Source organism: Cricetulus griseus, chromosome 2, assembly GCF_003668045.3.
Source record: "Cricetulus griseus strain 17A/GY chromosome 2, alternate assembly CriGri-PICRH-1.0, whole genome shotgun sequence".
Taxonomy (NCBI): Eukaryota; Metazoa; Chordata; class Mammalia; order Rodentia; family Cricetidae; genus Cricetulus; species Cricetulus griseus.
This window is the reverse complement of record NC_048595.1, coordinates 39,838,521-39,865,604: the sequence shown is the minus strand read 5'-3', so window position 1 is coordinate 39,865,604 and position 27,084 is coordinate 39,838,521. Positions and strand designations below refer to the sequence as shown.

Below are 27,084 nucleotides of genomic sequence, written 5' to 3'. Positions count from 1 at the left end.
TACGTGTACATTAGATGACTGAATGTACATAGGTAGAATGTATATGAAGGGCTTTCAGCTTTGAAGAGTTAAAAAAGAAAAAGCAATGAATTCTTCAGAACAGGGATGGATTTGGAGAGATGGATGGCATTTTGAAACAGGATCTCACTGTGTAGACAGGAACTCACCATGTAGTCCAAACTAACATCGTATAACCCATAACCTCCTGCCTCAGCCTCCTTACCGCTGTGTGCCACCCATGCCAGTCAGTGGTAGATACTTATGTTAAAATATTCAAACGATCTTAAAATGTCATCAGAATCTTAATATCTGATATTTTTAAGAGGGCATAGAGATATCAAGGCCAGTTCTGTCATTTTTATACAAGAACAACACATTTGCAAAATTAAGCACTCAAAATCATTTGATAAATTAGAACAAATTTCTCACTAAATCCCAAACTTTTCTATGGCCATTGCTTTTTAAGATTGTTGGCTCTTTTTAGAGAAAACCATTGCTAAGTTATAGCATTCCACCTTAAAATTAGTCATGGGTATGGATGCACGGATGAAGATCCGGGACTAGGTTCAATATAGGTTAAATATAATTTTATTCGGGGAGAATTTACTTACACAAGAAACACATGACTGCCACAGTCTAATTTGGGGGGAATTTTGGAGTGCTGAAACCTTTATCCCCTACGAAGCAATACATTTCCCACGCCCTGTAATGGAGCTCTAAAGCTTTATCCCAACTGGAGCCTTATACCTTTTACCTGCCCTTTCCTGGTCCCTAACAGCAATGCCATACATACTGAGTCAACCTGAAAACTCACAGTTTTGTGATGTCTTTACTTTATCATTGGAAAGACTGAGGAGTGGCCTGGAGATGGTAGAGTATAGAAGAAGGAACACTGGATTAGGATTCTGATCACCTAGGAGCAGTGCAGTCTTGGAAAGAGTATACCCAACTCAATAACTTTCAAGTTCCTTCTCTATAAAATAGAACTAAATTTCCCTTTCCTCATTGCTTAGGTAAGGTAAAGAACATAAAAGTACACTGTAAAGTGAGTATTGTTCAAATATGAAAAATAATCATCATGATGGTTACAAATTTTTTAAATAGTACTTACTAGCACTTACTATACTAGAGTATTATATTCATCCAATACTGTATAGTAAGTGACTGTGCATGTTATCTCACTTGGTCTTAAAAACTGTTCCAAAAGTAGATACTCACATCATCCCGATTTTGAGATAGGGAAACTTAGGCACAAAAGAGGGTAACTTCTTCACAATCATAGAAAATATCAGAACCAGATACAAACCTAAGTGTGTCTACCAGAGTTGTGCTCTCAATCCCTGTATCTCATGCCTTCTACACTAGGTGGGAATACTTTTATAAGCTAAGTTTTCATCTAGATAGTACTTTCCATGTGTGAATAGTAAATCATCTTTGATTTCTTCACTTCCTACTCATGGCTCATAGACAGATATGGGTAAAATACAATCTAGTTGTATTTTATGCCCTGTTTATCAAACAAATAATATATTGCTAAGCTATAATCCTTACATTTGAGAATGTGCTAGCTTCTTACACAAATTATTCTCACTATGCAGTTCGTGCAGAAGTCCAGAGGGTAGTCAGATAAATGAGACAGAAGTCAAGGTTAGCTAAGCTTCCTTCTGACCTGTCTGGCCAAGAGGGCTTTATAAATAGATCAATAGTTAGAAGCTTGAGATGAATAAAGTTGTGTAGTAATTTGGTAATAATAATATTCTCTAAGACTGAGACAACTGGGGGAAAAGGCTACTGTTAGAAATCCCAGGGTGCGGCTAGATGATAAAGTATAGACTAGAGTATCTATACCATACGGTTTGTACAATATAAAGTCCTGAGAAGAGACTAAAGGCAGATTGGGGTTCTGATGATATAAAACTTGGAATATAACAAAGCAGCTTGGCTTTCTTGCATGTGAATTCTTTAGGGTTTAGTATTCCATCACTGGATAAAGAACCCAGAACCCCACACTTGTAGTCAAGTTCCCTCTACTGAGCTACATCGCCAGCCTATAAAACTGTTGAATAGGGGCATGGCATGGTCATCCTGGTAATTATAATAAAAGTAATTACTCATACTTTACTCCTTAATCTACATATTCATTATCTTTATGGTAGCATCCAGTTTTGTGGCATATGTAGTCACAACTCCCAAATGTATGTTTATAGCCAAAATTCTCTCAATTCCAGACACAAACATTCATCTTTATGTCTAATGGGTATCTCAAATTAAACCTGGCCAAATCTATACAGTTTCTATCCTCCTCAAGGCTTACATCTCCCATAGACTTCCTTGTGTTGTTAAACTTTAGCTTTAGTTGTTGCTGCTGTTGTTGAAGACAAAACTCTTACTGTCATCCTTCATCTCTCATTCATTTCTCCAAACCACTAAGAAGTACAGTCTGTTGATTTAGCGTTCAGCATATATAACCAGAATCTAATTTATGTTGCCTTCACAATTATTGCTCATGTTCTCACGTCCTTCCAGGCACTACTCAAATGCTGTGTTTTCATTGAGGCCTTCTTTAACCCATATAAAAGAAATGTTAAATATATTAGAAATGCCCACTGCTACTTCTAGGTTCAGCAGTTTTCTTAAGACTCATAGAACCTGTCATGTAATTATACTCACACCTATGGATATTACAATAAAAGGATACATAATAAAGTCAGCAGAGAAAAGGTGTATGGGCATAGTCTTAAGAAACCAGATGCAGAGTTCTCTCCTAAAGGGCATAAATGGCATAAGGCTCAGTTTGCAATAGCATGCATGTCAAGTCTTACCAATCAAGGAAGTTTGTTGGAGCTCTTTGCCCAGGGTTTTTATTCTACCTCACTTTAGCCCACACAACCAAAAGCATCCGTGGGCTCCACTGTGGATATATCAGTTTAAACTCTGTAGGTAAGTATTAGTTCTCAGTAGTCGCAGTTCAGCTGCTGTTTCATGCCATCAATGGGTAACTTCATGTTAACCCAAGTGCCAAGCTTGGTCATACCCTCTCTCTTCAGTCTGTCCTTCCAAAAACAATGCTTTCACTATTTTCAGTTAGTCAGAAGTCTGTGGATCAATGATGTCCTTGAGAAACTCACAGGCATATTGCCATAGTCATGTATACAACTTCCAGCAAAGGGAGCAAAGCCACCAAGGCCTAACCTTGTAGGTGAAACTCTCAGCCCTGCACTATTAACTCTTCTCAACACATGCAGGTTTTATTCTTCTGTTTTTTTACCTATTTGAATGATTTGCGTACATGTAAGTATGTGCCTTGTGCACTAGGAGGCCAGAGAGGGTATTGGGTTCCCAGGAGCTGGAGTTACAGATTGCTACAAACCACTACGTGAGTGCTGGGTATCAACTCTGGGTCCTCTGGAACACAGTCAGTGCTCCTATCCTCTGGACCATCTACCTCTCTAGCCCCAGTTTTCTTCTTTAAAATACATCTCTGATTCACTTCTGGAGTTTACTGCTAGATGTATAGGAGGATTCTCAGCAGGCAAACTTGTAAGCGTTTGACTTTGCTCCAACTTAACATGACTAAGATCTCTGTAGCAAAATTTTGAAATAGTCACATAATGCTAACAAGCACCAAGAAACTGTATTATCAAAAGAGACTTTTAAAACAATCCATGGGAGGTGTAAGAAGTGGTCATCTCTGAAGTGATAGACATATGTGGTGCTCATTTACCCCAAGCTTTATCTATTCAAAGCCTCAACATTTGTCTTTTAGACTGCTGTTACTTTACTGCTAACAGAGAACGTCCTTCAAATTAGCTACCTAAATTGAAGCGGGGATAACTGGTGTTTAATTTTTCCTTGTTATAGCATGAAGGAGCTGTATATATACACTCGTGTGGACATCGGGTGACAGATTTCAGGAGTTGGTTCTCTCCTTCCACCACATCAGTTCTGGGGATCAAACTTAGCCATGAGACTTGTCCAAAAGCACCTTTATCCACAGAGCCATCCCAGTGGCCGTCACCTTATTTTTTAAGGCAGGGTCTCTCACTCGACCTGGAGCTGGACAGTGAGTCTAGACTGTCTAGCCAGCAAGCACTTCAGGGATCCTCCTTTCTTTAAACCACCCCTTGCTATGATTACAAGATGCTAGAGAATCCATACTCAAGTCCTGCTTGCCTAGCAAAGTTTACCCCACTAAACTGTCTCTTCAGATCTTCTTCGCCTTTAAGTGCACGAGCCCCCCACCCCCCCACACACACACACACTTTCAGAGTTGTTGTAGACTGAATCAATCAATTCCTTGGTATCAAATGGATCATTTCTTCACTGGGGGCTTTAAAACAGGTTATTTAGTTTCTTGGTGAGATGAGAGCGTCTAGCTCCTTCAGAGCATTGTGAGAATTGAAGGTACATGTAAAGTTTCACACAGACATGTGTATAGCAGTTAACACAGGAAGAGTCTGATTGTGGTTGCTGGCATGGAGGCAGTACTGTTTCTCTCCTCAACTTCATTCTTATTTTGACAAAAATACCAAAATGTGGCTTACCTGCCTAATATAAAAAATCAAAAATGGTGTTCAAGTACAGGTGTCTAGAATTTGATGTCTTCTGTTTTACCAAGTCAGCAAATTTCTTGTGGTTGGAAACATTTCCTAAACTATTTTATGGTGTTTTTCCTGTCATGACAGACAGGCTTGCTTCTTTATAGATGATTTTACTTATGTCTGAGTACTATGGGGACTGCTCTGTGTAAGCTTGGGGGACTGCTCTGTATTGATGGACACATATGCAGCATAGAGCCGCCAAAGGCCTACTAGGGAACAAGGATTCAATGGGTTAGTAAGTGCTTGGTCACTGCTCCTAGGAAAATATGGGATTACCTTGCTACAAGCCTCTTCTGATCACATCTTCTCTTTTTCTTTGTGATACTGGAGATTGAACTCAGGGCCTCAAGCACACTGGCCAAGTTCTGCTACTGAGCTGTATCCCATCCCTCCTGATCACTTTTCCATCAACCATTTGATCCTTAACCTTGATGTACATGTTAAACAAGACAATGGAAGGTGGGAGACTACGAAGATGGCAGCAGTGGGAGTAAAAAATAGGCGGCAGATCACAATGAAGATGGTAGGAGGGGGAGACTGTTATGTAGGAGAGAATGGAAAGAAGCAGTTGTCAGAGGTGGTTCAGAGGTTTTTACTCCGTGGCCAGGAAAGCAGTGCTCCTCGGGAGAGCTCACAGAATAGGTGGAGAGGCATGTTCACTGTGTTGAGTCTGAGGGGCAGGAAGTCTAGGTGGTGCTTCTCAGCAGAGATTTAAATGTGAGTCCAGACCAGCACCAGAAAGAACCCTGGCAGAGACCAAAGAGACATTATTGGGTAGTGATTACAGGATTAGAGTGCCTGCCCAGGCCACAGCTCTGCCGTTCCCTAGCTTTTTGATCTTCGATAAATTAAATTAGGGTCTAGGTAGCTCACTCTCCTCTTCTGTAAAGTAGTGATAATAAGTCAACTAAAGTGAAATGTTTTAAAGAACGAGCACATAACAAACTCTCACTGCACCTACACTATCTTGATGAAGCTGACGGGAGGAAGGATCTTACCAACAAACAGATGCATTGAGGGGATGAGTCACTGGCATACGAGAAAAGCCCTCAATGTGTGCATCTGGCCAACCAAGGAATGTACAAAGGGACCTTAAAAATGCTTATGAGGTAAAGATTATGCCTTCAGGAGAGCTGAGTAGAATGCTGAGCCTTAGAAAATCTGCCTTGGTCCCTTCAAACTTATTTAAAATAAAAGGACTTGGAGTGATGGAGGGTTTTGACCATGTAACTATGTCCTGGGTGCCTGTTATATGCCAGATACTTCATTTTTATTGTTTACCTAAAAAGTGCTCCATTTATTTTACAGATTAAAAACATAGAAGCTTAGAGAACTAAAATTTCTCTGGGTTGCTAACACTAACACTTGCATTTGATTCTCAAATGCACATCCTCATACTGTGCTAGCATGTTGATGTAGTTAAACCTTTCCAAAATTGTTTACTCTGTCTTGGAACTTAATTTTGCAAGGTGTTTGTGAAGCACTGTAGCATTCAAAATTGCCATTATTTGGCAATAAATAAAATTTGAAGGCTGAACATGTAATACAGTCTGACTCTTGAACCATAAATAAAAAATCACTAGATCTGTGCTCAGTATTACAAGTGTCTCTGCAGATATATGCTTTGCTCACTTAAAGTATGTACGATAATGACACTGTAAACACAAACAACTGCTAACACATATGTACTCAGATTAACCTTTTCTTGATATTCATTGTAATTTTCAAATTCAGTGCTGGAGTTCCAGAGTACATTAGCACATGCACCTAACATGCCAATCCTCTGGTCTCACTACAGTGCTAGGCCCAGCCTCAAAGTGCTTTCCCAAAGCCACACCCTGCTCTTCACTCTACATCTGGACCTCACATTCTGGGGCTTAATGTCTGGGATCCCAAGCCTGAACATAGTTTTCCTGTTTCCAAGTTTATTTCACTTTTGTAGTTGGCCTTCTGTAAACAAACAAACAAAAAAAGATACATATCAAAGTTGAAGTTACTTGGAATTATATCTAATTGACCATTGTTCCCTAGCAAGGTACCTAACACAATAGTAACTGGTTAATGTATGTAGATATCTATGAAGAATGGAAAATTAGATTGTAGCAAATGGCTGTCCATATTTGATTATAACAAGGAAGATAAATATGGTGACGTTCTAGGACAATGGCATTCACCTTTCTTGTATTCTCTTGGGACCTTCTTCCTATGGTAGCCCTTACCACTGTGAGCTGTAATGGACTGTGAACTGCAGTGGGCCTTTCTTATCTGTGTATTGCTCTAGGCATTGCTTAACGGCAGAGATGGTGTCTTGTTTATTACTGTATTCCAGTGCTACCAAGTTTCTTATATGTCATAAACAACAAAGAATTACTTTTTTAGCTGGGCAGTGGTGGTGTGCACCTTTAATCCCAGCACATGGGAGGCAGAGGCTAGTAGATCTCTATGAGTTTGAGGCCAGCCTGGTCTACAAAAGCTGGTTCCGGGACCGTCAGGGCTTCACAGAGAAACAAAAAATCTGTCTCAAAAAAACCAAAAAGTAAATATTTGTTTAGTTAATAAATGATGAAAAATAAAGTGTTTGTACACATCTATACATCTACTGTAATTGTTTGGTTTTGTATTTTCCATATCACGAGACAGAAATTCAAGCGCTTATGATATCCTCATGACTTGAGGTTAGACAGATTAAGGACTATAATAGAGTAGCATCTACCCTCACTTATTCCTAGTTAATTTCATCTTGGTATATAACGAAGAAAGTAGAACTTACAGGTCTTTAGAGAAAATCATGGTTTATTTGGAGCTCAAATGGCAGAAGTGACCTATCCAGTAAAAGCTTTCAGGTGTCTTAACCAGCAGTTGTCAGCCTCTCATTCTGACATCTCCAGTAAGGCATCTGAGTGTGTGCTTCAGGAAGGGGACTAGGCTGGGAGCAGGCATCTCAAGACGAAATGTTTATTTGTGCAGCCACTTGTCTGATCTCAAGCTAGCCATGTACTTCTGGGTCAGATTTTCCACTTCTGAAACATAGATTTAAATATGTTCTTTCTTACTCTTCTTTAGACTATGATACTATATGATTCTGTGATTACATGACCTAGATATTAATAATACTTAGTCCATTAGCAGCCATCTTCTGAGAAGTATAACAAAAACACTGGCTTCTGGTCTTCCCAGCTTTAAGATCATCTCCTCTCCTTCTATGTGAGAATATTTCCATCCTGGGCAGTTTGTAGAGACTTAAGCTTCTATTTGCCATAGCTGGAGATTCCTATAAGCTGAGGCTTTAACAATATTTCACATTTATTTATCTGAGCCAGAGCTTAGGATCAGGTAGCAGCTAAGTCATTTAAGGTTATTCAAATGCATTGAAAATGTTGCTTAATAATTCAGAACCAGTTTTCTCTGTTTAGAGTATTAAGATTTTTTAAATCCTCCTAATTAGCCAATTCCAACCGTTTAAACAGAGAGGGGAAAAGCTGTCCCTTCTAAAAGGGCAACTGATACAAACTTCTTATGAGCTCCTGTTTCTGGGCACTAGGACTGTTTGAGGCTAGAACAGGGCATCCAGAGAGAAGGGCCCTAGTGCAGTCAACTCCCAATAGTGTTCCTGCAAACCCTGCCTGCCGGGGTATGAAGAGAGTAGAAGTAGGTGTGGGCGTGCAGCACTTCTGTGGATTTGTATGGCCCTGGAGAGGAGTGGAGAAACTTCATGCAGTTATTCTGTAGGCCAATCTTTCCACAGACATTTCCAGAACTGATACAGTTTCTAGCAGTAAACGAGGCCCTGCGGATGGAAAGCCAGTAAATTTTCATATATGCCCTCAAAGTTGCACTTAACTGGAGACAGACTCATAAACAATTGTAAAATGGCCCGAGAGCCATATCATAACTCACTGTGCTACATCCTCTGAACTATATCCTTCAGAATCCCTCACCTCATTAAACAATATGAATACTGTATAAACAAAGAGCAGTGTTGGCCTGGCCAGTACCTACATTCCAGAACAGATCCTAACCTTACATCTGCAGCACACTTATCTGAAGAAGGTTCTTCTTCAGATAAAGAAGAAGACTGGTAAAGACAGGTATTGGCTCAGCACATGGGACTTGGTCACATGCAGACTAATGGAGTAGATAATGAGAAACCACAGAGAATGTATACAATTGCTGTGTCACAAACCTGTGACCTGATCAATGATACTGGAAACCAGGTATGATTAGCTCTGTTTTGGGAAGAGGAAAGAGGGATTTGGGCTCTGTCACAGGCCTGGTTTTGTAGGGGAAGTGGCATTTAAGCTGATCTTGAAGTATACATAGGTTAGAATGTTTGAAATTAAACAGGAAAGACAATGTAGGTAGAGGAAACAACATAGCCAAAGGTTCTGGAAAGAAAAACCTAATGCATATTTGTTCAGTAACAAACAACTAATTGGCTGGAGCCTAGGTCTGTGAAGGAATAATATTTGAAGACCAGAATGATTTTAAAAATGTTGGAACCAAGATATCATCGCCTTTGTGTGGGTCTGGATATCATTTATTAATGCATTGCTTTTGCCATATACTCCAAAATGTTGTGAGCTTGCTTTCTATTTTTTCAGCACTCCAAAATAGTCTCTAGTTTGCCTCTTCTGCATGCTAGTTTATTAACAGTATATAATGTACACGGTACCTTAAGTTGTTCTGTCTTATCTACAAGACATTTGTGTGAAGTTCCAGGAAAAGCAAGCTGTGATGGTTATAGATGGAGTTTCATTCTGCCCAGCCCCACAGCAGTTCTGTAACATGGGACAATGTCAGCATCCTTATTTAGCAAGATGAAAACTCAGAGATAGAAAAGACTTGGCTGAGGTCTCACAGATCCTCTCCCCAGATATTTTCATTTCTCATCATACTACTTTAGTCCCAGAATTTGGGAGTTTCTCATGCAGGCTTGGTATTGTACAGACCTTCTGGACCAGCCTTCAAAGAATGTTCCTGCTCTGCTCCTGGTTCTTGCCTTCCAGTTTCATAAGCTTTTGGGCAAATGAAGTGTAATATCAGAATAGCTCAGAGAAAGCCTTGGTAACATTTAAGATATTGAACGTGCTGCATCTGGTAACTAGAAATTTTAATGATCTCCTGCTGTTTTGGTAATTGGATAAGTAAATACATCAGAATAAATCACACCAGCGAGTCTTTTGTATGTCGTTAGGGACTCAACTCTTTTAACTCCTGTTCAAAGCTCCAGCTCTTGAACAGTGCTTGTATACAGAACTACGAACACACTGGCTTGCATAGCCCGACTTGAGTATTAAAATGCATTCAGAATTTTCACTTTCTCCCAAGCCACTCTGCTGCTGAAGACACATTGAGCACACCACTAAACGACCTTTCTACAGCCAAAGGAAATGTATTTTTCTAACGTTTATGCTACCTAGAAATTTGTGCTCTTTGTGTTCTATCTCCATACTGCCATCCCAGTTATGCCTACCATTAAAGGCCCCAAAGAACCTTGTCAGGAACCCAGTTACAAATTGGGAAAGTGAAAGGCTGGAGCAGAAATAATTTAAGAACTGTAAGTAGAAGAATGATTGGGTAGGACTTTTTTGTGCAACTCTCTTCCATGTGGAAATGTGAAAGAGATCCTAAGGGACATGGTTTTTTGAAAGACTGCTGGGGTATTGGGCAATGCTGACCTGCTTACAGGTGAGAAACCTGAGGCTCATCTCATAAGAGATTATCACTTGTGCAAAAGATGCAGTGCCAGGACTTAAAGTCCACTAGTTTCTTAATGTTTGCCTAGTGATGAAATTCAGGGACAAAGAATGATCAAGATTTTTCTAAAGACTTAAGCCAAGTTCACAGTTCTTAACCTAACCAGTAGGCAGTTATCTGTCCTGTTTCTCATTGCTCTGCCATAGTCACTAATTAGTGTTGTTATCCAGTCTTCTCACAGCCATCTCTGAGACCTGTCATGAAGACCTGACTTCCTTGTGTAGTGTTGGCCTCTGAAAAGAGGCCTGTCCCCCAGATCAGTGTTTCCCTGCCTCCTTCAAACCCCTGCATACAACTTGCTGAGGTAACCATACTGCCTTGAGCTGGCTTGGAATCAGCCCAGACCTGGGCCTTCTATCAGCTCCCTAGTATGTGAGGAGACCGATACTCAGCACATCTATAAGCTAAGTATGCCTCTGAAGCTGAGCTGCACTAGATTTCTATTGCTATTCTATAGGGTCTAAAGCTATGAATTTCCTATGATATTTATGCTTCTATGGACCACAACTTATAAACCATTCTGTAAAGCAGGACTTCCTTGGCTTACTTGAAATTGTGCCTTCCAGAGCCCATGAGGGACTCTTCTCAAGGAGAGGAGACTTAACTATTCTCTTTCTTCTTAGACATCTCACATTTTCTTTATGTTCTTTGTCCTTTTGTTCTTGTTATGCTTGCTCTGTATACTGGAATTTCTCCTGCTTTTAGACTAAAGAACATCTCCTCTTCTTACCCTAACCTTGTTAGGATCCTCTCTCTTACCTCCAGGCTTTTTCCCATTAACATTGTCACTTAATAGTGTAGTGAACAAAGCCACCACTAGGAATACCAATGCCAGGAAAGGTGACCAAGGCATCCCTTCAAGATGCCAATTTTTTAGGACATTTTGAGATTAATAACATATCAGTTTTACTCCATCTATAAAATGAGATACTTGAAGAATTATGATAATCACTTAACTAGATAATATGGAGGTAATTAGTGTAGCATGTGGCACTAAGAAAATGCCAAGTAAAGAGTACTGCCTGTCATGCATAAGGCTATGGGATCAGTGCCCAACTCAGGGAAGGAAGAGAAGAAAGCAGAAAAAGGAGAAGCAAGCTAAATGTAGTAGACAGCAGGCATATAGTGTAGTCATAGCTGCTCAGAAAGGTGACGTTCGAGTGTCACTTGAGCCCCTGAAGTTCAAAATCAGTTTAGGTAATATCCCACTTCCACAAAAAAAAGGCAACAAGTAATAACTTTTGTGAATGACAATCACTATTATGCTTCTGATATTTAAATGTTATTTTTTCTAAGAGAAACAAGTAGACTAGGTTATCTAGAGCATACAGAAAGTCAGTTGTTCTCTCAAAGTCAAAATAAATCCTAACTTGAATTTACTTCATTGTACTCTGGGAACTCACATACGCAGCCCTTGTACAGCCTCACAGAGTAGAAAATGTTTGAGATTTGAAATAGGAAGACTTGGGTTCAACTGTGAGCCCACCAATGTCTACTTCCATAGTCATGCATGGATTATGTCCCCATCTGCATCGTGGTGTTCCCACCTGCTACAAGTGAGAATTAATAGATCTAATTGTCTAGCTTAGCTTTAAAATTCAGACAATATTTGTGAAGATACTCTGAAAGCTATAAGATGATGGTAACCATATGTATGTGTTTCTCAGAAGGAAGTTTAGTAGATTTGTTCTGTGGTAGGTGGTTTAGCTTTAAAAAAAAAAAAAATCTTTTATACCAGATCTGGTGGCTTGTGCCTGGAATCCCAGCCCTTCAGACTGAGTCAGGAGGGTCTCCACAAGCTCAAAGCCAACCCAGGCAAAAAATGAGACCCTGCCTCAGAAGAAAAAAAGAGAAATGCTGTCACTGTAAAAGGAAGCTTGGCTGTGACAGTGTGTTACAGATATGCCTAATGCTATGAGAAACTTGGGGGCTTAGGGACATTAAATAGCATCCCCTTCACTTGACTATCTCTAGACTAATTGAAAAATATAAAACCAATTGAAAGATAAATTTGTCACTTTTATTACCAAAGAAAATTAATCAGATTGTGGTTTGGGATCTGCAATCAAGTAGCTTACTGATATATCCTTTGCTCCTAAATTAGATAAATTTACCCAGCTGAGACATTGATGTAACTGTACACTACAGATCCTTCTACCTTATAATAAAATAAGAGCAGGTTATCTACTAGGAAGGAAGGAAGGAAGGAAGGAAGGAAGGAAGGAAAGAAGGAAGGAAGGAAGGAAGGAAGGAAGGAAGGCTGGGTGGTGGTGGCGGTGGATACCTTTAATCCCAGCTCTCAGGAGGCAGAGGAAGGCGGATCTCTATGAGTTCAAGGCTAGCCTGGTCTACAGAACAAGTTCAGGATAGCCAGGGCTACACAGAGACACCCTGTCTTGAAAAAAGACAACAGTGCAGAGAAAAAACACAAAGCTAAGCTAAAGAGTTTTCTTCCAAATTCACCAAACCTGTCACATTTGTATAAGAAACAGGAAGTACAACAGAGAGGCTAATCATATTACCAAACCTATGGGAATGAACTGTTTGTGTAAATTCCTTCAAACTATATAATGCCTTGCATGTATCACTGCTGCTCTTTTTAGTAGTATGCCACTCCCCCTTGAGTAGAGTCTTGTAGCAGCATTATGTTTATGGTGTTGTACAGTTGAGAGGTAGGGTGGTGCAACTATGAAGAATTCTGAAGCTGGCCGGGCATGGTGGCACACATCTTTAATCCCAGCATGGAGGAGGCAGAAGCAAGCATATCTAAATAAATTTGAGACTAGCCTATTCAACATGGTAAGTTTCAGGCCAACCAGAGCAGCATAGTGGGACCCTGTCTCAAAAAAAAGAAAAGAAAAAGGATTCCCAAAGAGATGTCAGAAACTTGAAATAACATACTGTGTCTGCACATAATCATCCATTTCACCTGGGCTAAGTCACTTGACTTGTGAGTCTCAGGTTACCCACCTGTGAAATGAAGGCTGGGACAGTTGGATAGTTAAGGCATTTTCTCAGCATAGCGTTCTGAGATTTCTCCTGTGGCCAAGATGAGACTCCGTCACTTAGTTTACATTCTTCACAACAGAGTATTGATTTTACAACAGGAACTGAATGAAGCCCAGGGAGGTCATAGGGAAAAAATGCATATAAAATTTCAAATTGCTGAGAAAATTGATATAGCAAAGAAAAGCCCTGTTTGGCAGAGAACATGTCCCATCTGTGCTAACATAAATGTTTTACAAAGCCAGTTTGCTAAACTGTTGTTCTAATGAGAAAATATGGCCATTTGGGTTTCCCAAGTACAATGAAGGAAATGTCAAGATGGTTGACTCCCCTCTTCTAACTATAAAGACAAGCTCTACCTCTTCTCTGAGAACACCCCTCCTCCCCCAAAGGAATCCCAAAGTGTTCATTTTCTGTTGATTTAGAGAGTCAATAATTCAGTAAAGTCTCAGGTAAATGGCAAAAGACAGACCTAGATTGGTTTTTTGTATTCGTATTTTATAAACACTTCAGGATTTTTTTTTAATGACCCCTGACCTTCTGCCATTCTTAAAGTGAAGGTCTTGTATCTTTGAAGCTTGATTCGAAAGAAACTCTGGGTCATCTCTTCCAACTTCTTTCTCCATCTGGATACTACACTGAGCAGCATCTCTAGTCATGGAATCTAGTAACTGGCTAGATTCCAAAGCTAGATTGCCTTGATTCACAATCTGGCTCTACCCGTAATAGCTTTTATACTTTAGACAAACTACTTAATCTTCTCTGTGACTCAGTTTTCTCATAAAATAGGAATAATCATTTTGCCCACATTGGAGGACTGTTAGAAAATATTTTTATAAATGCTAAGGATGTCAAAGATTGCCTGGTTTGAAGTAAATGTTCAGAAATGTTAGCTGGTACCATCACCAGCAAATATGCCTGTATTTGCAGACCTCCCTCTCCCCACCCAAAGTCAGCCTGTTCATATGTTGGTTTGCCAAACCATTCTGATCATAATGAGCTTCAGAATCAGACAGACCTGACTCTTGAAACCTTAGTCTCTACAACAATGGGTGAGGTAACCTTGGTGTCCTTTATCTATAAGATGGCACTAGTACTGATTCCATAGGCCATTTTTGAGGACTAGTCAAGAGACAAATCTAGAATGCAGACTGCATGGACCCAACTCAAGGGAGATGTTCACTAAGTAATACTTGCTGCTATGATGGTGCCTGTGAAGACAAGATTAATGCCAGAAGGCAAAAGAAGAAAAGCAACAAAATTAGGAGAAAGCCATTACTAGCCACATTAGTTCCTGCTGTTTCCCTCAAGAGTTCTACTTCCCATGACTTTTACCTCACCCTCTTGTCTCTCTTCTACTGTCAGCCTTCAGAAACTAGGGCTTGAAGAGCCATTTCTACTCTACAGCAGCAGCACCACTTCCTGTCCACACAGAGTTCTTCCCTACCAGGACATGCTCCATGCCCTTCGAGAATGAGGCCTAGAGCGCTGCAGTGTTTTACAGTGTGGCCACTAGCTACTGGATAGGAGCTTGGTACCCTGCATTCCCTCATTCTCTCTCACTTACAAATTACAGTAGAAGCAAAGCTTTCGATTGTGTCTACAATTAAAGAAAAAGTCATAAATTTGAAAGGGTAGGGGAGACATGGACGAGTTGGAGGGGGTAGAAATGATGTAAATGCAGTGCTTATGTATGAAATTCTCAAAAAAAAGAAAGAATTTTTACACATACCTATGGAAAACATGTCTGTATGAGTTAGGGATGGATAACCCCTTAGTAGTAGGATTATAGGATTATCTTTATAGAGTCCAGTGTGACTTTTGATACATGTATACATCATACAATAATCAAAATAGAATTCTTAGCATACCCATCACCCCATTAATATTTCCTTGTAATGAGATTTTTAAAAAATCTCTCGTCTGTATCACATACTTGAGTTGCTGAACGTGGGGAAATCCAGCTGGTGCTCAACTGGAAGCTTCCTCTCTACTGGTGGCTTTCATAGTGCTAGTCTTGTAACTAGCTATATATCCACCATACTCCACGTAGGCCCCATGCAGGAGTCATCAGCCAACACAGGGCACGCATGCACATGAAGTTGGGTGGGTAGGGAAGTGGTGAGGATCTGGGAAAAGTTCAGGACAAGGACTAATATGATCCAAATACATCCATGACATTCTCTAAGAGTTAATAAAAACAGTATTTTAAAAAGCCAAATGTGAAAAATTATGTCTCTTCTGATTATTTCAAACTATATAATACATTACTGTTAACTATACTCATACTCCTGGGCAGTAGAAAACCAAAAGGTTATTTATTTTTAAAAATTTAATTCAGTAATAGCGGGTTCTTAATCTCATGTTTTCATCTGTAAAATGGTAATAATGCTGGTTACAAGACTAGCATTTAGATATTTAAAAACTTTGCATGTTTTACAATGTCATCTATAAACTTTATCATGTTATCTATATACTCATCAACACCAGCCCAAAAGTACTGCTGAGTTCCGGTACTCCTACATAGGGTAGGCCAGGTGGCAACTACAATATTAAAAGCATGGTGCCAGGCGAAGTGGCACAACCTTTAATCTCAGCATTCAGGGGCTGGAGAGCTGGCTTGGTGGTTAAGAGCACTGGTTGCTCTTCCAGAGAATGCTGGTTCATTTCCCAGCACCCACATGGCAGCTCATAGCTGTCTTTAACTCTAGTCCCAAGGGGTCTGGACTCTGTAGGCACTACATGCATGTACTGCACAGATATACATGCAGACGAAACACTCATCCATAAAATAAATAAGTAAAAAATAATAATAATCTCAGTATTCTCACTTGGGAGACACCCTCACTTTAGAGGCAGGGGCAAGCAGATCACTGGGAGTTGGAGGCCAGCCTGGTCTACATAGCAAGTTCCAGGACAGCCAAAGATAAAAGAGAGACCCTGGCAGATGGGGGAGGAAGAGACAGAAAGAGAGAATAGCTGTGAATACAAATGTAATTCCTGGCTTACTAGCTGTGTAGCCTTGGGCAAATTCTCAGCCTTTCTAAACCTGTTTCCTGGCCTGTCAAATGGAAATAACAATATCTAGCTCAAGAGCCATTGTAAGGATTAAATGAGTTAATATATTCAATGTGTAATGAAAGATTATAAACTATTATTGTTGTCAGCAGTTATATTACTGTTGTAAGAATAATTTGTATTACAGAGCAAATGGATTAAAATAGAAAGGAAAATAAATAGACTAGATAGTAAAGAAAAACATTAAGCATAAATAAATGAGATGAACTTGAGAATGGGGCGGTTAGGGAAGCCTCTATGAGCCCTCTGGGAGGCTGTGCCTCAACAGAGCTGTGCTTACTTCAAAGCAGTCCACTGGCCGTAGGACCTCACTGAAGCTAGAGGATGAGATCTCCAGAATTGAAGGCTTTGCCTACAGGGAAAGGGTAGCACTCCTGCTGGGCAGTGGGGTAGAAACCAGACAACCAGAACAACCTAGGGAGAGTTTAGGGTTGCTGCCCCAAGAAAGACCCCAGCCAGTAGTGGCTGTACCACCTACTGAGCACTTACTGGCTTGGGATGGTAACAGAGGCTTCACCAATATTATTTTACTTAGCTATCACACTGCCTACAAAGGAGAAACTGGTTCCCCTACTACAGATAGGAAAATGGACTCTCTAGTTGCTTAATTACTTCAGGGTCATATAGATAGAATGTAGGTTTGCTTCACTCTTTTTAACCACAACTCTGTAGACAGATACCTTCTAACCATAAGGCCTTAAACAAGTGGCAACTACATTGAAACTCAGTTGTCTCGTCTGCAGCTTTGCATGGTGGTTGTTATATGGACTAATTGAGAAATATATTTAAAGTGCCTGGCATGTAATAGATATCCAAGAAATTTTTGTTTCTTTCCCAAATCTCAGTTTCCCACAGAAAGTGACTAGAGAAAATCATTTCATATTTCTTGGACACTGTTTTATTAGTGACAACTATAATTTTAACTAAGAGTTTATGAATCGCTTACCTTGCATGTCTGCCACCCCATTAAGGTGCCGCATAGGCCTGATGCTCCAGCCTCCTGGTCTGTTTTGCTACCTAATACATCTTCCCGCCTGTTCTCACAACTCTGGCACTAGTATGATTTTGGTTTCTCACAATAAGCATCATATTTACAAACCACAAATAACAAAGTAGAAGATGCTGTAAGAGCTCTGGCATGTTAATTAAGAACAATAGCAGAAGCAGCTGGGCAGAAAATGCCAAAGAGTCAGAAGCAGAGGCAGCATAGCTCTGTTTATTGACAGAAGCCATTGCAGTATTGTACGTTAATTGGGGAAATAGGTAAACATTTGCCAGCAGCTTGCCCTCCCAGTGCATTGGAAGACAGACAGCAAGCTAGGCCTTCCCTTCCCCCTTGCCTGCCCATCTGCCCAGCACTCAAGAGATACTAGTAGGGCAAGATTTGCCCTGGGTTCCTTATAAGCAGAAAGAATTCTTCAGGTAGGTGTGTCTCCTTAATGACCCTCCTGAGTATACCAAGTCTCTACCTGAATACACTAAGCCAGTGTTTCCCCCATTAGCTTACCAGCCTGTCTTTGACACCAGGGCTTCCCTTCTCCAGCTGGAAGAAGAAAGCAGAGTCATCTCATTATGAGTGGCTTGAGTTGAGCAGACAAATTGCCTGCCTGTAGTATTTGCCCAAGGCCCCAAATGGCCAATAGCAGAGCAGCAGCTCCAGGTATAGCTAGAGTACCTAACCATCCACTACATACTCAGAGCAGCCCACTGCCCACATTGTCCATCTCCCTTTGTAGTTGCTCTCATGTGTAGCATATTTTGTTGATCTGCTCTATGCCAGACACTGTGCTAATTATGTTTTTTCCCATTTAATTTTGATCAATCCTACAAGACAAGAGCCACAAAGCTAATAGCCAACACTATGATTTAAACCAGAGTCTTCCTATTTTCTGGGGGCTGGAGAGATGGCTCAGTGGTTAAGAGCACTGGCTGCTCTTCCAGAGGTCCTGAGTTCAATTCCCAGCAACCACACGGTGGCTCAACAACCATCCGTAATGAGATGTGGTGCCCTGCATGCAGGTGTATATGCAGGCAGAACACTGTATACATAATAAGTAAATAAATCTTTAAAAAAATAAAAATAAAAAATAAACCAGAGTCTTCCTATTTTCAAAGCCTCTGTGCTTTCCACTAACCTAGTATTTTTCAGCCTTGAAAAACTCATGGTCCCTTTTAACCATGTTTCTTTCTCTTAGATTTTTTAGGTGAAGACCTCTGCCCTGGCTTGGGGAGGGCAGCGATCTAATAAAGATCTAGCTTTACAAAGTTCAGTAGTTGTTATTTTTGGTTTTGGTTTTTTGAAACAGGGTTTCTCTGTGTATTCCTGGCTGTCATGGAACTTGCTCTGTAGACCAGGCTGGCCTTGAACTCAAAAATCCACCTACCTCTGCCTCCTGATTAAAGGCATGTGCCACCACTGCCCAGCATTTTTTAAAGTTTCTAAAATGTAGGTATATTATGTGGTTGCCTCATTTTCCCAATGAGGATATTGTGCCATGTCTTCCTAGGGAGCTCCCTGGGATAGCATCATCTCTGGATACAGTAGAATGGCCATTCCATAGTTTGCTATATGTAATTTTAATGGAAGAGCCTAGCCCTTGTCCCTCCAAAGGTTTAGTTGTTGTCCCAGTCAGCAGAGTAGGCCTCCGTGCTACCATCAGTTAACCAAGTCGAGGTCTCAGGCATGCCATTCCTCTATTTAACCAGCTAAATGTATCTGCCTGTGTCTTTCACAAGGGATCTATCCAGTAGACTTGAGGTCAGTACTACTAACTCTTCTACTAGATGGAACTGTAGAATATGACCTTTCTGAGAACCCTGGTTTCCTCATAACATAAGACCACCACCACCACCACCACCACCACCACCACCACCACCACCACCACCACCACCACACAGAATTGTTTTTAATCCAATAAGATACTGTGCACATGCTCATGCTGAAAGTCAATGTGCTTGTTCCAAATTTCTGAATGTGTGTTTTCTTTCTTTTCAGGTAACTCAGCTAGACCCCAATAAGTCATTATTGGAGGTAAAGTTGTTCCCTCAAGAAACCCTTTTCCTTGAAGCAAAGGAGTAAACATGACTCAGCGGTGGAAGCAGCCACTTCTGACAAGCCAGTGGCACATGTCAAGAGATGAGCTCCTCACCAACCCACCCACATGCTCTTCTCACTCACTTCAATGTCACACTTCTGCCTCTTGCAAGATTGCTGGAAAAAAGTAATAAACATAGCTACTTAAAATTTCCCATCCATGAGTGTATGTTCCCCACCCCTCCTGATGGAGTTCTGTAGCTCCATTGCCCTCTCCTGATACCTGCACTTTCACCCTTGTTTAATAACTAACGTACTGTTAAGTGTCAGTGACCCCTGGTAGAACTTTTACCTCTCGAGTTCCCACCTTTCCCCTTCAATGTCCAGGATAGTTCTCTTTGTCCTTGACATCAGAATGCTGTGTATTTGATATGTGTCATTGAGCCAGGGCTCATACCTCTGCTTTTTTATGCCCATAACTAGATTTTAAGTTTATCACCTAATTTTAAAAGGCAGCAAACAAAAGTCAATTAGGACATTCTTGGCCTGGAGTTTAGACATTTTGGGGTAGGGAAATATATCATATATCTGACTCCTTTACTAAGACGTGAGTTTTTGTTGGAGGACTGATTTGACATATATGAAAAGTATTTATTATATACTGCTGTCATGACCTCCATATTCCATCTTGGAGGAATTTTTTGTTTCATTGCAGCCTGGGGAACTGATCAAGTACACAGTGTGTTGAGGTAGTATGCAGAGACTGCCAGTACTAAGACTTGCTATTGGCCAGCTGTGGGAAGCTGTTACTCAGCTTACATTGAGGCATTTAGAATTTCCCAGGTACCTGCTACCAAGTTGCTGGCACATCAGTGTACACCACACACAATTCTCCTGCTTTTCCTCCCTCTTCTACTTCATACAGCTGTCACTTGGTGGGGTGTTTGTTTCCTTTTTTAGGCTTTTGGGGACCAGATCTCACTATGTAGCTCAGGCCTCAAACTTGCAGTCATCTACTTCAGCTTCCCAAGTGGTAGGATAACAGGCATGCCCCATAATACCTGGCCATCACTTGGTGTTTTAAACACCTTCTCTATTGCCAAAATCAGCTGCCCTGTGGAGTCTCCTGCAATAAGGGACTTGCTCTATAATTTTAGTTTTTGGATGTTTTAATATTAGATATTGGATTTATATCCCAAATAAAAGGTATCTCATCCTTTGGCTAAAAATTCAGACTTCATATATTTAAGAGAGCAAATTTGGGGGCTTAGCCTAGAATTCATGTGTTGCCTGAATTGATATGTAGTAATCTGGGGTTTGATTTGTAGATGTGGACTTCGTTAATCTATGGATTTAGGATTTGGGGTAGTTCATAAGAATATTTATATCTTCACAGCCAAACAAGTTCCTTTTAGTCTTGAAATGTTCTCTATGGAGGTTTTTGTATCATCTCTAGTCTTTATCTTTAGAGCTGGCCTCCCAGTCTGGTTATTTTGTAAGTGTGTTAGGTGTGTTTCCCTGGTTCCATTATGGGGTTCTGAGAAGACTTAACCAAAGCTGAAGATATGTCTGGTCACTTTTCCCTCTACTCAAAAAGTATTGGCCTGGAAAAGTCACCTGTTTTCCTCTGATGCTCAGCCAAGAACGTTCCCTGAAAACTCTTCTGAGGGATTGTTGCTAATGCCACTACGCTTCATCCGCCAACTGCCTGAGAAGAAGGGAGCTGACTGTGAAGGGAGTTCCACCTAAGCACTTTCTCTCCAGCTCTGCTCCTTCCTTCCTTCCTAATCGAGTGGCACCACAAGCTGACATTTCCGAAGCTGCAGCTGTACTAGGGCACCAGCTCTTTTTCCAGCTAGACCTTGTTCTGTAGCTGCTGTGAGAAGCCACGGCCCTGAACTCAAGCCATACTCAGAAACAGCAGCCAGGGTATGGGCAGGGGTTTGAGAGGTCTCTGAACTCACTCTTATGTTTAACCTGTTCCATCTGATCTGGATTTGACTTCATTATATGATTCCCTACCATTCCTGTTTACTTCTGTATACCAACATATAGACTTTACTCTGAAACCAATTTCCTAAACCTTATTAAATGTTACTTGAATGTGTGTGAAACTGAGAAGCCCTTTTTCAGTCCTGCCTTGGAAAGTTTTCTCTGTCTAACCGGCTCAGCCTCCTGAACTCTTATACTACAGGCCCTGTTATTGTTGGAAGTCTGGTCAGTTGAACTCCAGAAAAGGAGAGAACATTTGATACCCTCTCATACAGGCACCATACTAAAGTGACTTGCTACCATCACAAAATCAGCAGTGTCTTTTACGGTCTTCTTGACCTTAGACTTCCTTGCGCTGTGCATCCCAGACTCCAGATACTGAGTGAGGCCATCAATATATTCTTTGCCTGCTGCTTACAGTGACCTCCGGGATGCCTTGTCATCCCCCATTCTAGGTCACTGTCCTATGTTCTTGAATTATCATTTGTGTCCTTGAAGAATTTGTTTAAAGGGTTGAGGAAGCAATGCCAGTGTCCTGTTGCCTTTTAATGGTTGCCAGTTTTTTGGAAGTCTTGTGGTTTAGAAGGCCACCGTGATCTGACCCTGTTAGTTTTATGAGCCATACAGGTAGGTGTTCATCTGAATCAAAAGCATTCACGGCCTCAGTTGGATGGGAGCATTCTTGCGGAGTCTTTCTAATAATACAAGGGGTGAAGAGTTATGGTTTTGTAGGTGGTGTTTAGCCAATGGAATTAAAATACATTACCTTTGTAGTTGCATTAACACTAGATGTACTGATCTGGGTATGCCAGGCAGCAGGCTAGATTTCAGAGACTGCAGAGCTCTGACACATTTCCTCATAGGATACGGGAGAGAATCTTACCTGTCTGCATTTGCATGTCACTGACTGATATACTTCTGCCCAGTTCTAGATCCCACAAGTGGATAGGACATAGTTCTAAATTCAGTCCAGAAATAACTAAGGCATTGCATTTACATCTGTGTAACCTTTAACACTCATCTCTCACATGGTCATCTCAACATTCTTGGGAGGTAGGAGGTTTTCCCATATGCATACACTTTAGAGGCTTCGTCCCATTTTAGCCCTGGCTCTGTCATGTAGTAGCTGTATGACCAGAAAATGAAGAAATTCTCCGACCCTCTGTTCCAACAGCATTCAAATAGCACTTTGCAGTTCACCTCACCTTCCATATTTGTCCTCAGTCCACTGCTGTGAGTGAGCCAGAGATGATCATTCCAGTTTTACGTAAGATGCTCAAAAGGCTACAGCTTGGCTTATGTCCTCATCATCTTAGCAAAAAGATCAAGACTCAAGTCCTGGCCTCTTGATTTTCATTGTTCTATAGATTGTCTACATTCTCCCCAGGAATAGCTCTTGGAATCCTCTTTTATATGCAGAAGTTAAGTGTGTGTTCCTCTGGAAAGGGAATCTATATTCATCAGATTATTAATGGAATCTGTTAACCAAAAAAAAAAAAAAAAAAATTGAAGAACCACCATTTGCATTGAGCAAACAGTATCAGACCAATTTCAATGTTGAAGCTGTGTGGTTTTCTTTTATCAAGCCACATTTTTTATCTAAAAGAAGCTCCCAAAGATGGTTAAATGTAGCCAGTCAGTTCTCTTGCCTTGAACTTCCCTCTGCATTGAGTAGCTCTAGATTTTCTCAGTCAGCTTTGGAAAACAGTAAGAATCCTTACTACTCACTGTTCCCTTCCACTGACAGGGTTTCACTGTTTAACCCAGGCTGGCCTGGATCTCATACAGATCCGCCTGCCTCTGCCTCTGTGCTGAGATAAAGGTGTGCACTCAGCTTCCACTACACTTTGAAATCTTTTTTTTTTTTTAATTTTTTATTTCAGACAGACTTTGGACACTGTCCTGGAACTAGCTCTTGTAGACCAGGCTGGTCTCAAACTCACAGAGGTCTGCCTGCCTCTGCCTCCCTACACTTTGAAATCTTATCTGACAGGAATTACGATTAAAAGAAACCTGATCTTTTTTTCAGTCTCTTAACTCTTTTTCACAATTTGTTAGTTCTTAGTTTTACCAAGTAGTATTATGTGCCTAAGAGCCCATCTTCTGAAGCCAGATTACCTGGGTGCAGGCACCAGCTCCACTCATTAACCAGCCCTATGCCTTGGGGAAGTCACCTCATCTTCCTTTACCACAGCTTTTCAGCTATAACTGGGGAATTGCTAACAGTAACTTGTTGATAAGGTCTTAGGAAATTTCAGTAAAGCAGTTGGAACAGCTATCATCTGCCCTGTAGACCCAGGGTAGAGGATTATAATAGTGTGTGGTGGCTGTGAGAAATGGCAGTTTATGGAGAACGACGCAGAAGACAGAACAAAAGGCAGCCCAGGAGCTCCTTCATTCCAGAGCCGTAGGAAAAGTTGGCATTGGGATGAAGTCAGATATTCAGCACTCTACAAACCTTTCTTCTAGCCTCACAACAACCTGTGGGTAGATATTCTAAACCTCCTTCATACAGGAAATAAGTTCAAAGCAGTTGTCTCAAGCCCCATAGGCATTAAGAGGCTGGGCAGATTTCTGCATCTGTCCCTTTGACCCTGAACCCATGCATGTCTGCAACAGTGCAGTGATGCCTTCAAGGAAAGTACAACCACACTACCAAGACTTTCTGATCATAAAGTGGGGTGCTAGCAAAAGGGAAGCCATGTTTTTACTAGACAACTTGGCTCTCCATTTGACTCCTAAAGTTCCTAGTGCTACATGACATGGAAATGTATCAGGAGCCAGGATCTAAGCAATATTTAATGCATATGGGACTCCAAAATCCACTCCCTCATCTCCCATCCTGCCACGGTGTCTTCCCTTCAGAGTTTCATCATCCGTTTAAGACTACAATTACATCCTAATTTGTCCTCCATTTCTCCAGTCCACTCTCCACACCACTGCCAGAAGGTTCTCACACTTGCTCACCTTGTCATCTTCCTTGCCTCAATCCTCTCAAACACTTCTCTGTGCCTTCCAAATGAAACCATAATTCTTGTTTTGGATTGAAGCCCGTCACCTGCCCCGTCTCCTTTCCCGCCTGTACCTCCACGCATGCCCTCAGCACACAGTGATTGAAGTGGTTTTCCTGACTGTTCCAGCTTTCTGTCGTCTTTGCCTTGCACAGTACTGCCTTCATAGACTTCTGTCAGCCTCCAGCCTTTACTTCCCATGTAGACTTTGCCTCCTCTGAGACGCATTCTTTACCATTGTCTCATGCCACAGGTCAAATGCCTGCGCTGTCAATCTCTGACCTGGTGCTGCCCTTTTCATTGTGCTGGGACTTTCCAACTGTAATTCAGTTCATGACCTTCCTCACCCTGGTTGTGAGCCCCTAAAAGACCAGAGTCACGTCAGATCCTCAGGATCTAGCAAAATGACCCCCATACAACAAGCACATCACAACTGAATATATTGACTGAATTTGAACAGAGATGCTGGCATCAAAGTACTAAAAGATAGTCACTTCCATCCCTGACCTCCAACTCATCTAGTGATGTTGAAAGGCCAAGAGATTACATCTTGATCTTTACTTCCAGAGCCAGCCCAGGGTCTGCCACATTGCACGTGTGTGCCCAGTGATTACTGACGCAAAGCCAACTGTTTATTAATGAAAGAAAAAAAAGTAAAGGAATTGGTGTTGAGTCCCTAGGTCAGCACAGCGTGATGCTGCACTGTTCTTCGACTTACCCGGTGAATAGAATAAAAACTGAGGTTTGGAGAGCCGAATCACCATCCAGAGACACGTAACTAACAGAGAGAGGAAAGGGCTTTGGACCCACACGTGCCCTGACCACACTCCTATGCTGTACTTCATTGGTGAGCGCCCTCCCTGGCTGCTTTGACATGTAGAATTTCAGAGCCCCAGGTAGGTTGACAGTTAACAGTGTCACAAGCTCTCCTAGTTTTCCTACCTGTATCTGGCTCATAAGCAGGGCTCATCGGCCCTGCATGCCCTCAGTGATAGAAGTTCCTTATTCGCCTTACACTCCTTCCAAACTTCCTGGATAAGAGAGTGAGTGAGGAATAAACTTGTTTTATTGCCCAGTACAGGCCTGCTACTGTTGTAGGTGCTTGCAAGACAACTGGTGATAGTAAAAGGACTACTTAAGCATTGTCTATTAGATGCCGGACTTTGTGAGATTTAATAATATTAACTCGTTTGTTCTTTGTATTGTTTTCTTCACTGGTGCTCAAACCAAGGCCCAGGAGGTTAGGTCATTTGTTCAAGGTCACACACAACCAGTAAGCCAAGGAGCCAGATCAAATACAGAGCTTAGGCCAATACTGCACTGCTTATGTAGTAAGATCCTGGAACCCACAGCACAAGGCAGGGGCCTCTTCAAATTGCTGTGTTTCCCTGGCAGAACAGGTATCCCATTATTACGGTTGTTTGCACAGAAGTCTTTTCCACGGGGCTGTCACAGATCTGCACCTGTGGGGTCTGGCACAGGGCACTGACAGTAAATGTTACAACTGAATCACAGACTACCCTATGAGGAGTAACACACAGTCCCTGTTCCATGCACTGAAGTCTCTGAGCCTCTATGCCATATACCACTGACCTATACCTAAGCCTGCCTCCACAGCAAGTATTTGTTCCAAAATGGTTCACCACACCAGCATTTATCTTATGGAAATGAAGTTAGCCTTGGCTTGCCCACTTATTGAAGCCTTCTTACAAACTTGATTCTCAGTCCCTACCCTTAACCTAAAATCCCCAGACAGAAGTGGTATGGAACAACCAATCTTAGTGCTAGAGAGTTCCCAGAACTACCGAAACCCAAAGTCTCCCCTCCCCCATGCTGGAGAGTCAAAAACTGTTTCTTGGGTAATTCTCATCAGGGAGTATGGTGAACCTGGCAGTCTGAGATCCCAGAATTAGCAAAGGGAGGTAACTACAGCATTGGGATGGAGCCTGCCTTCTGGATACAGGTGTCCAGGCCCTGCAAATGTTACCTGCCTCCCATGGGCACACACTAGTAACATTTGCATAAGGCTTTTCTGAGAAGATAGCAATAGCAAGCCTTACTGAAACTTTCTTTATGTTTCGGGGGTCAGAAGGAGCAGCCAAGAACTTGCTTTATTTCCAGAGGTGAGTGCCAAGGACTCGGCTGGACATCTGTTTAGAAACACTGGTCTTCCTAGACACATCGTTGTAGTCCTTATCTCTGAACATTATAGATAGAGAAACTGAGGACCAGAGCAATGCACTGGCTGGTCTAAGGTCTCCATTATGGCATGCCTTTACCGTAGCAAGTGTCAGGAAGGAGCTGGCTTGTGGGGCTATCACTTCGATGCTTCAATGTCTTCATGAGTTTCTTCCATGCTATGGGAAGTTAAAGGCAGAATGAAGAGTATGCTCTCTTGAATAAAAGTGGCACTGCACCATAGAGTAGTCTTTTAAAGAATCAGCTTTGGCGTGAACCCCCAAATAGAAGCCCTGAGAGCATATGGGAGTAAGAGTATGCTTCCCAGAGAGCTTGGAGTGGCCCAGGGCTGTTCTGCTCCTTCCTTGCTTATATGAGCAGGTTGCTTAGTGTTTTGTATTCTGGTTAATGTAACCTCCAGAACATG

General features: G+C 41.4%; 1 protein-coding gene across 1 annotated transcript in view; it reads left to right on the top strand.

Moving 5' to 3' along the window:
* Positions 1-21,590, top strand: part of Faf1 (Fas associated factor 1) — a 305,459-nt gene extending 283,869 nt beyond the window's left edge. Inside the window, exon 19 of the mRNA XM_027402460.1 lies at positions 19,438-21,590. Within this exon, the coding sequence (XP_027258261.1) occupies positions 19,438-19,521 (84 nt within the window). The 3' untranslated portion in view covers positions 19,522-21,590. The remainder of the gene's footprint in view (positions 1-19,437) is intronic.
* The last annotated feature ends 5,494 nt before the right edge of the window (positions 21,591-27,084 follow it).